Below are 11,755 nucleotides of genomic sequence, written 5' to 3'. Positions count from 1 at the left end.
GGGTGGGTGTCAGTGCATAGTGTTAGTGCTGGGGCTAAGCCCTGGGGCTCAGGAGAGTCCTATCCCCCATACTCACTCACACACACCGGCCCCAAGCACTCGGCCCCCCAGGCCTGGTTAACTCTTAACTCTCAGGACCATGATTCATTCATGGTGGATTACGGTCCAGGGGCCGGGGCCTTGGAGAGGCCCGGGGGCTAGCAGGCAGGCAAGCAGGCAGCGTTCAGGCTAGCAGGCAGCCATACAGGCTCCCAGAGATAAAGGCTGCTTCCCCTGGATACAGACCACAATCCTATACCCACCGCCAATCCACCCACACCGATTAATCATTTTAACACCAGATCATTTCAATGCATTTAATTCCTTTGGTCATGATGTTTTATGCATTTAAATAAATCAGAAGTATGAGAATGTTTCACTTCCAGTACTTGTTTTTACTTTTTTTGTTTCAGTTTGTTTATTGTTGGTTTGTTGATGTATGTTTGTTTGTTCGTCTGTGGTTCTTCATAAGGACTAGAAGCCCCCATAACAGCAGGTAGCCTAGCGTTTAAGAGTGTTGGGCTAGTCAGTAACTGAAAAGTTGCTGGTTCGAATCCCCGAGCCGGGCAAGGTGGAAATATATTCTGTTCTCCCTTGAGCAAGGCAGTTATCCCCCAAAACTGCTTCCCGAGCACCGTGGATGTCGAATAAAGCAGCCCCCTGCACCTCTTTGATTCAGAGGGGTTAGGTTAAATTTGAAAGACACATTTTGGTTGAATGCATTCAGTTGTGCAACTGGCATCCACTTCCCACGAGGTAGGAATAATAAAACTATAATAACCAAGAGACCCAGATTCATAGTTTCTTCATCATCACAGTCCTTCCACGACCTCAAGAAGTGGAATGACTTCCAAGAGGTCAAAACCATTACCAGTACTGTGGGAAAAGAAACCATATCAGCATAATTTATGAATGAATTCTGTGGAATTACTGAAGAACTCCCCCTTGTGTTGGCTGCTGCAATGCTGTCGACCATTTCTATTACTGGACTAAATCCAGTCAGCAAGGTTTCCTTGTTATTCGAATCCCTGCAGTATTCTATATATGAATTGTTCTTCTAAACAGAGTGAGAAGTAAAATTGCAACCACAATATCCCATGCTCTGCTGTGATACTGAATAAAATGTCCCTTCAGATTGGTGTGTGACGAGCACCACCATATATAGCAAGACATTGCATGGCATTACTGTTATGGTGTGACAACAGTGCTAGTCAACACAGCATCCAGTTATTAAGTGGTTATTACTGTAGTGTGTGTGTGTGTGTGTGTGTGTGTGTGTGTGTGTGTGTGTGTGTGTGTGTGTGTGTGTGTGTGTGTGTGTGTGTGTGTGTGTGTGTGTGTGTGTGTGTGTGTGTGTGTGTGTGTGTGTGCGTGTGCGTGTGTGCTTGTCAAAAACAGTAGTTTACATTTCCATTCAATGTATGGATGTGCAAATCAGATCAAACTGCTTGCATTTAGCAAATACTGTACTGCAGTGGTTATTATGCTAAACCTGTTGAATTGACTTCATTAAAGAGATCCATAAACAGTTACCACGTACTAAATTGGAAAGAACATATAAGAGAAATAACCTACACTGACGTTTTACTATTTTGAAATATAAAATATAGATAAGGTAAGAGATGATCGATCCAAAGAAAATGGGTTATCATTCAAATTGTATATTTTCTATTTTTATTAAAAACTCACAATTGTTTTCAACATGTTGTATTTATACAGTGAATGGTCTAATATGCACTGGAGGTCACATAAGCTTAGGTTTATTAGAACAATAACAGACATACCATGAGGGCTTGATATTTAAAGAAAGTAGCAGCTGCTAGCTGCATATTCGACCATCAATTAAATTGTTTGGATTTTCATTTGAAGACACAAAAATAAAACCTGTCTAAGTATGTTATATTAACAACTTTATGAATGTTTTTCAGCACACTAAAAAAAATGAAGAAGTAAATTACTCCTTAGCATTTTTTAACACTTACACTTTGTCTCAACACATTCTGCAGATAATGGTGCAAAGCACTTTTACAGTATTTGTGCTATTTTTTATTTGGCAACTGTCTACTTGTGTTTTTTTGTGTTTTTTTTGTAAACAACATCTTGTACAAACTAGCACAGTGAACCACAACCCCAGCAAATGTGTTTGTCTTCATACAATATAAATAAAATCAATACAAAAGTTTGGTTGGTTGCTTGGAACATTTTATCTTGATCAAGAGATTCTAAAACATGGTTTGATACTTTTAACTCCTGAATTAAATATATTACGTAAACAGTTGACTGTTCTAAGTCCCTTTCAGACCCCCATTAAACAATTTTTAGAATGTAGACTTCATTTAACAACATTTCCAGTTCTGTTCAATTTAAATAAAGGGTTCACAAGCCATATAACTTTGCCTTTTGTTTCCCTTTTGAAGGCCAACTTTTTCAGATTTGGTGGTTTGATTTTTTTACCAAAAAAATTTAACTGTCTGGATGGAGAGAAAAAAATGTATTTCCCCTGGCCTTCAGAAATATATTTAGTGTCAAAAAGGTTGTTTAAGTGTTAATATGGCAGAGCCTTGAGAGGCAAAGAGGTCTGAGGAGCTTTTGAATAAATACAAGGGACACGTCTAGTGCCATAAATAGAGTCTGACGCCTTTCAGCCTTCTTCTAGTGCCAGCGGCACAGGTTAGCGTTCAGACCAACCACCCTTCCTTTTTTTTCTGTAAAGCTGTTGAGTCTTTGACAGTAGCTAATGATGTTTGTGTGGATTTGGGACATATTACTTGTTTTCAGAATGGTTGTTTTCCCAGTGGCATGTGTTTGGAGGGGCGTCACTGTACTAGGCCACTGACAGGAGTCAGGAAGGTTCACAGCCATGGAGAGCAGGGGCCCGGGGTCGCCAGGGGCCCACAGGGTCAACAGTCACACACAGTCTTTTATGTGCCCAAGTCCTTATTCGGGTTTAGATAAAGAAGCAATCGAAACATCAACACAATACCAAGGTAAATGCTTACAACCACATTGTCCACGTTTTGATTTTCGCCATATTTATTTTCCCTGCAAAAAAATATCATATGGGGAAATTAAATAAATAAATAAATATGATTGACAAAAAATTATTTGACTGGTGTCGCTACCCCTGCCCCTGCCCATGCCCGCTCTCCTGTCCTTCCCTATTGAATCTCTCGGTGGTACAGTCCGCTCTCTAGAGCTACCAGACGGTGCCCTCGTTCATTTCCGAGGGTGCATGGGACAGGTGGTTGCCGTATCCGCTGCCATTGAGAGACAGTGAGGTAAAGGGCGGACTGGGGCCGTACACCTCAGAGGAGATGCTGTGCATGGGCCCCGGGATGCCTGGCTCCGGGCTGGGCGAATCCCCAGGGTGGTGGGACATGATGTCAGAATAGCGCTGCACCTCACTGGAGGGGTGGTGCCCGGGCAGGGGATGGTCCATACCACCTAGAGGGGTGCCCGTTGGGCCTGAGGAGGGCACGAAGGGGAGGTCTACGGGGGTCTGTGCCTGCGACGACGGAGGCCCCTGAGGAAAGAAGTCGTAGTTCCCTCCTGGACCGTAGTACTCGCTTTGATAATCTGCAGATCACCAAAAAAATCTGGGTTAGCCTGGGAACAATAGGGTGAGTAAAAATGATTTCAGAGATATTCAGGAATTCATTGAATATACATAGCCTGAAGTTGCATAGGGAGAAACCCTCGTCGTGGCACATTAGTCAAAGTTACACTTAAATCAAAAATGCAATTGGGTGGGGAGAACAACGCCGCCGCAAAATTAATTAAAATGTGGACCATTTCATCAGCCATTTTACCTTCTGAAATCAATGTTTCATTTCATCAGAATACTATTAGGCCCACTGCACACCACAAAGGACAAGAGTCCACCACACACTATTGATATCCACAAAACATGTTAGGAAAATTGAAATAAGGACGCACATACTTCACTATAATCAAGAAAGCCTACATTATTATATTTCAAGGGCAGCAGGTAGCCTAGTGGCTAGAGCATTGGGCCAGTAACCGAAATGTTGGTAGTCTGAATCCCCAAGCCGACAAGGTGAACAATCTGTTGATCTGCCCTTGAGCAAGGCACTTAATCCTAATTGCTCCAGGGCTGCAGTCAATAAGAGCTGATCCCTGGCCGTTACCCTACTCTCCAAGGGTGTCTCAGGGGGAGCTGGGATATGCAAAAAACACATTTCCGTTTCACACCTCACACTTGTACTGGTTACCCACTTGTACATGCAGTGAAACAGGACAAATATAAGCACCCCCTATTTAAAACCTTACAGTTACATTTCCCCAAAACAGTGTTGGTGTCCTTGGAAAAGGAGTAGATAAACATTTTAGATTGACTTTGTATATTAATAATTTCTCATATTCAACTACTCTCTCCGATCATCAACATTCTAAATATTCCTCAAAGTAACACAAAATGTATGTCACAACCAAATATGTTTCAAGCTCCTTCCTACGAAAACAGAAGGCCTACAAATGCACCTTTCTTGCGTCATCTTGTAAGGGAAAAAGTCAAGACAATTCAGTCAGTGAGATAATGCAATGGCTTGGAGCCCTCTCTAACTAACCCCTTGACCTAAATGTTATGGATGAGGTATTTATTAACAACCCGTTCCAGACAGGGATCACAGAGAATGCAGTGGAATTTGGTAATGAGCTACTTCCCCTCTTAATACAGTTTGAATGTTGATGTAATATACCTGACATACAGAGAAAATAATAATAGTGTTCTAGTGACTATTTATTCATATTTAACGACACATTTAGGCCTATTGTATTAACTGTTATTAGGCGCTGTTTAGCTTACATGGACACCATAACAAGATTTATTCTCCATGCTACTGTAATTGTTATTTTTATTAGGCCTATTTTATGTCTTTTTTTTCTAGTTTGGACAAATGGGTCAGACGATTGGAGTCTATAATCTGAGATATTTAAAGAGACACGTTATTTTAACATTTAAATTTTGACAACATCAATTTCGAATCACTTTAGACCTTTTTGTGGTGTTTTTGGCACCTGCGTAATCGTTAATTATCTCCCATTGTAATAAGTCTTATATGACTTTTTTAAGACCTGAAGATTTGGCACAGCATCCTAACTAATCCATCTCTAGATAATGTCCATCCATACTCAAACATTTTAAAGCTATCCTCTCGGTGTAGGTTCTATTCCAATGATTTGTGTTGAGCTCATCTGATAAGCCATGATAGTCATCAAAGGCGTCCTGGGGCAGCGCGACAAATGGAAACAGCGCTTGGCGGACACATGTAAAATTATTCGACATTTCAGACAAACATGTGAAACCGATAAACCCGCTGGGACACGCAAACCGTTTCATCACTCTTCTTACCTCCGTAGTATGAGAAAGGACCGTTTGGAATTAATTCCCCGGGTTCCAGCCGGTCCACTAGCGTTCTCATTCTCCTCGGGCTCCGGAAGAACGCGTGCCGTCTCGCGCCCAGGGCGCTCAATTGCTTCATGCGTCGCTCCTTGGACCGCCTGTTCTGAAACCATACCTATGAAACACAAAAGTCAGCATAGAGCAACGTTAATGAAAATGAAATGGATTGGAAGAATTGAAGTGCAAATATTACGGCTGGAGCGTTGGAGACAAAGAGAGGCTCACAGCAAAGATTGCCTCTGTATCCAAAATGACGTTTGAAAACACATCTCAATATATTATGATAAATAATTGAATGCACACAGGATGTAAAGCTGCAGAATCCATATTTCATAGTCAATCAAATAAAAACAAACACTTTACTTCACTACAGATCGAAAACTTGTTTTGGTTGAAATATCATTATAGATTGGTAGCCTATATAAAAAGTAGCCTAACTCTAATATCAGATCTATTCCAACAATATAAGCATTATGTATGGTGTCAGTTTGTTTATAATTATTACTGCTTTACCGTTATATTATGATTGCTTTGTTTATAGATCCGTGTTCAACATCAAAGCAACGCCTAGGCCATGTGTAACCTGGGTGCCCTGTTTGTGCCGGAGCGCGCGCTGCCCTGCATGGTTCGTGGTGACTTGATGGAGTAAAGTCTTATTCCAGGGATAATATTACTATTAATTATCGTCACTCCAGTCGCAAAGATCTAACATCAGTTCAATGTTCTTTTAACCCTCAATTTACCCCGAGTAAAGGGGCAGCAGCGGGAACTTTTAAAATCTACAATTAATACTTAATAGAACGGTTGTTAGCAATATATTACACGGCTCTGCGAGGTTATTATTTCGTAATCTATATATCCACCCTTGAATTGCTTCTGCTAATTATGCTCTTCCTTGAAGCTCTTAAATATCCAACCTCGCCACCTTAATAATCTGGATTTTTTTTCACTTGATCTGCCTTCAATCTTTTGTCAATACATTCCCACGTCCCCGCAGCACGAGCCCTATCATGGGAGACTCGGCGGTGTGGATGCGCTTATTTGTGTGCACATACGATGTATTGTCCGAACTTAGGTACTACGATACAGAGACCAACTTCAACATTCCAAATCAGGTGTGCATCTTCAATAGCCTCATTTTCAACTCTTGAAAATAGGCCAAAAAGAATGCCACCAAACAAAAAAGCCTTCCAAATGATAGGCCTAGCTTACTTTTTTGCATTAGGTAATGCAATTTGTCAAAATTAAATACCACTAGTAATAATAATAGTAACAATAACAATAGTATTAATAATACAATTATTCATAATAATTGTGTTTGTTGTTGTTATTATTATATGTCAATATAAGGCATGCTTATTTGAAATTATTTACGCTATACTAGACTGGGGGTAAGGAGGCATTTTGAAGTCTCCTGAACAGATTTCTGCGTTTACACTTGACTGAAAATGGTCACAGCATGGCTAAATGTGGTCGCAAAACGTGATGGCCCAGCGTTGCCAAGACTCCCATCGCTCTCACCAGTCTCACGCCAGTTGGCGTGTTTACCCATCCTACACGCCAAGAATAAAAAATACCCATATAAATTACGCTTTCCAAATAAACCTCGATGACAGCCAATCTTTCGCTCTTTCCAGTCAATGTGACCATGCAATTTCTAGGCAAGCGGGAAGGCGTATGAGAAAGGAGCGGAGTGATTGTGATCAGGCCTCTGTTTGTGGCGAACTGTTGACACGGTGCCCAACATGGAGATACTTCCAATAAAATATAAGCTGCTATATCACACGCTTTAATAAGTGTGTAACCCTGAAAACGCACAAGGTGAGGGTCCCCCCCCCCACTATACGGTTCTCATTCACTCCCATACCAATACCACATGAGCTGCATCAGGAATTACATTCATGTCATTATAGTGAATTTGTCTTTGCCATTACCTGAATGACTCTCATGTTCAGCCCCGTCTCCTGCGCGAGCTGCTCCCTGATGTGTCTCGTGGGTTTGGGGGTGGCAGCGAATGCCGCTTTTAGGGTCTCCAGTTGCTTTGCTTTGATGGTGGTTCGCGGTCCACGTCGTTTACCGCCAAGGTTCTCGCCATCGTTCTCATTACTACCCGTTTCTTTGTCCGACAGATTGGCTATTTCAGAGTCCTTCACATCGTCCTGTAACTGATCTTGAGAATCCGGGGATAAACTTGGGTCGCTACATGCTGTTACTGTGAAAACGAAAAAGGACAGAAAACGCTTAGTCCATTTGTAGACCTATAATTTCAAAACAATGAGGAATATGAATGATTACTATTGGCCTATTTGTGTAGGCCTTTATAGCTTTACTAAAATATATTTTTTTAAATTACAAATTGATATAGTATTAAACAATAGGCCTACCTGAAATAATAACCTATGCAGATTTAAATTATTTTGAAGAACACTATTTCTGTTATCTATTACCTTTTAGCGCCGAATTCATTAAATGTGTCAAAAAATGGGCCTACGATAATATCAATAGACTACAATAGTCATACAACGCGATAATGAACATCTATGCAAATATAATTGGATATTTTGGCTTACAAATCCAATGAAATCTTCAGCAATCGTGTGAAAATATAGGCAATCGTTATTTCTGTTTTTACCATAAAATAAAATAGTTTAGGCATAGGACATGCATGATTATTCAACACCAAACTGTGGGTGGAATAAGTCACATGGGTCACAATCTCGTTTTTTTATTTTACCTTTACCTCTAGGCAAGTTAGGTAAGAAAACATTAATATTTGCAATGACGGCCTAGGAACAGTACCTTGTTCAGGGGTAGAACGACAGATTTGTACCTTGTCAGGTCGAGGATTCGATCTAGAAACCTTTCGGTTACAGGGCCAACGCTCTAACCACTAGGCTACCTGCCGCCCAGTTAGTAGCCATGCGCCCAAAATGATGAAGCCAATTTGGCCGTATAGGCCTACCTGAGACAAGGCTTGTGTCTTTCCCATTGCTGTGGGTTAGATAATCTTCTTTGCAGACAAATTTATTTTCGTCTATGATGTAGAGCTCCTCTCCCGTGGACAGCTGTTTGTTACACATCATGCAGGTGAAGCAGTTGAGATGAAACACTTTGCTCCTTGCCCTCCGGACCAAGTCGTTCGGCGAGATGCCCTGAGAACAGCCCGCGCACTTTGTCCCGAACCTCCTGCGAGGGGACAGAGGAATAATGCATGATTATTCAAATGCATTTAGGCGCAAAACCAAACAGTATATGTTAGAATACAACGATTGCATATTGAGAGTGTGAATAAATACATACTTAAAAAAATATATAGGTCACTGCTTAGTGTCAGAAATAAATTGCTATCTAGAACCTAAAAGGGTTCTTCGGCTTTCCCCATAGGAGAACCCATTGAATGACCTATTTGGTTGCAGGAAGAACCGTTTTGGGTTCAATGTAGAACCCTTCCCACAGAGGGTTCTAGATGGAACCCAAAATAGTTCTACCTGGAACCAAAAATGGTTCTATCTAGAACCAAAAAGGGTTCTCCTATGGGAACTGTAGAATACCCCTTTTGGAACCTTTTCTTCTAAGAGTGTAACCCTAACCTCTGCCTCTCAGTTGCAATGGTTCACGGTGAGAATGATTCCATAATTGCCATATGTGGTCCTGTTCTTTATAATTATTGTTAACTGTAGTAGGCCCTGTACTTCTATTATATTTCTGCATTCATTGTCAACGGACACATTTTCTTACTTTGCCGAATCAAAAAATATTTGTTCCATTATAAACACGTTTTTGTGTAGAGAACTGCTTAGAATCGCATTTTAGGCCTATTTAGACCTGATGAAAATACATGTTAGTGTTGTCCATCCTGAAGCTGATCATTATGAAAAATAATACATCATTTATAACACAAAACAACAGCCCTAAATGTGTAATAAAATTAGGCAATAATGTTCTCTGTGGTTTTGGGATAATAAAGACTTATGCACAATAATACACATTGCAATATACAAGTTAGTACTTTAATATGTGTGATGATCCTCTTTTTGCTGATTGTAACGGAAACTATTGTGTATTGAGATGATGTACACTGATTGTTGACTGCAAGTCTGTGATTGCATTGTCTGCTTGTTTGATCTTTTAAAGAGGTTTATTATTTAAATCCACGTATCACGTCCTTCTCACTGGAGCCGTGCAAACACAGGGGCCTGGGCAGATAGCTTTGCCACTGGGCCGAGATACACACTTCCTCCACACTACCCCGATGAAGTATTGATTCTAGCCGCTTCTCTGCACCTCTACGCCTAATAAACAACGTGTGATTGATTTCCTTCATACCCCATACCGAGGACGAGTACACACGCGTTTAATGTTGCTGTCCATCTTTTAGCATAACAATACAAATGAACAAGCATTTAATTACTGGCTCTACTAATCAAAGCTTCTGAAGCACCACCTCCAAATCCTCCTTCACACCTAGCACTTAGAAATTCTGAAGGAATTGGATGCAATCTTATTTGTCTTTTAGCCATATTAGAAATGAGTACAGATAATATTTAGAGTGGTTAATGTATTAATATGTGCCATATATAATACATTCCATTAAGTATTTAGCCTTGAATATAACTATCATTTTGTTATAAGCAAATTATAATGGTAAATGTTTTGAGAGCATAAGGCTGAACATTATTTGCTTAACAGTTTTCTAAAGTACAATTTGAAGGTATAAGGTGTAATTATTGTATGTCTTTAGATAGTTTTGCAATTTATTGCAGGCTCTACTTTTGTGTTCATTCGTTCAGAAGTTAGAGAGTCGCCTTTTTTGTTTTGTTTTTTACACTAAAAAAATGACAGAGTTTATATGTTCAATATTAGCCTATATAACATTATATTGAAAATGTTTCGTATTTGCAATATCCTTATGAGTCTTTTTTAAAGAAAAATATGCATTTGACTGAGAACATTAGGATAGTATTGTTAACTTAACAGAAACACGGAAATGCTTATCCAAGACTACACAACTGAAATAATAATTACTGTAGTAAAGGACGAATGACAGGGAGCAAGCACCCACCAGTCAAGCTTACCTAAAGAAGTCGTTTTTGCAATATAGTTTCCCCTCTCGAGAAAAGCATTTCTCTGTTAAATTGCATTTACACTCGCAGCACTGTACGCACTTGACGTGCCAAGCTCTGTCCAGAACATTGAGGAGAAACCTGTCCAGTATAGGCCTCTCGCACCCAGCACAGTGGACCATCGTCTTTGGATTTGCACCCACTCCGCAACCGTGGTCTGTTCAGCCTCCTGAGGTTGTGGTCGTCTCACTCACACTCTGACTTGAGCAGGAAACAAATCAACAACACACACCGATTATTGGATGTTTTGTATTTGGAGTATTTGGTTCCTTTTTCGCTCGGACGTCCTGGATCAATGTGTTCACATAAACAGTCGATGGGTAGCCTGGTCACTATCCTACCTCTTATTCTCTCCTCTGAAGTGGTCAGCATGGAGGTTTATAGGATCCAAGTACAGGATGTCGACCGTTAGCCAGGATGCGTCCTCCCAGGTGAGGTAGTGTCAAAGCCTTAGACGCTTCGAAAGTCAGTCCTTCGGATCCTTCTTCCATACACCAAACACACATCGGCTTAAATGAAGCCAATCAAATGGCAAAAAATATCAAGCCACCTCTGAAGATTGGCTATAATGTGAGAACCATAGCCTATCAGCAAGTATCCGTAGTCATCAAAGTGAAGCATTGGCCAGTCACTGTTGAAGACGCACATCTAACAAAATGGTTTTGGGGCAATACTGTCACACAGCAAGACGCGCGTGCCTATAAATAATTCAATGTTATTTGACATGACCGCTTATCCACTGTTTAGGACCCGATGAGAATCGAAATAATTAACTATCAAAATATTTCAAGGAAAAAGTGTGTTTCCTCCGGCTCTGTTAGCTATCTGTCCCCTCGAGTTCTCTTTTGGTAAATGATGCTAGTGATGGTAGGATGCGTGTGACATCTCTGTGCAGGATTGACGCTCCGCGTTGTCTGCAGTACTCTGCATGTTCCTGAAAGCACACGAGCCAGCCTTATTCACAGTCTCGTGACGTCAGGCAGTGGAGAAGCCAATCAGCAGCGCGCCATGCAAGTAACCATTAGCTATCCCTTCAAAGACGAGCCGGTGCATTCTGTTCTATTTATGGGGAACTGAAGAAACCAATTGTCAAATATTCCTAGAAACTGTCATATGTTAGTGAATGTATGTGGGCGGAAAGACGACGACTGTTGAGGTAAAAACAGCACAA

At 40.7% G+C, this 11,755-nt stretch overlaps 1 protein-coding gene across 2 annotated transcripts; it reads right to left on the bottom strand.

Annotated features, from left to right (window-relative positions):
• Positions 1–1,690: 1,690 nt before the first annotated feature.
• Positions 1,691–11,518, bottom strand: LOC139549285 (LIM/homeobox protein Lhx1-like). Of its 2 annotated transcripts, XM_071359573.1 has the most exons (6): positions 10,926–11,518; positions 10,537–10,785; positions 8,424–8,647; positions 7,396–7,673; positions 5,411–5,576; positions 1,691–3,615 (listed from the first exon to the last, which is right to left on the bottom strand). In XM_071359573.1, exons 2-6 carry the CDS (start codon positions 10,704–10,706, stop codon positions 3,236–3,238), a joined length of 1,218 nt encoding a protein of 405 aa, XP_071215674.1. In that variant the 5' UTR covers positions 10,707–10,785; positions 10,926–11,518; the 3' UTR covers positions 1,691–3,235. The 2 variants fall into 2 exon arrangements, with proteins under 2 accessions (XP_071215674.1, XP_071215673.1); XM_071359572.1 differs by having other exon boundaries at positions 10,537–11,518.
• Between the last annotated feature and the right edge of the window lie 237 nt (positions 11,519–11,755).

The sequence above is a fragment of the Salvelinus alpinus genome, chromosome 22 (assembly GCF_045679555.1).
Source record: "Salvelinus alpinus chromosome 22, SLU_Salpinus.1, whole genome shotgun sequence".
Taxonomy (NCBI): Eukaryota; Metazoa; Chordata; class Actinopteri; order Salmoniformes; family Salmonidae; genus Salvelinus; species Salvelinus alpinus.
This window is presented reverse-complemented; position numbering and strand designations above follow the sequence as displayed.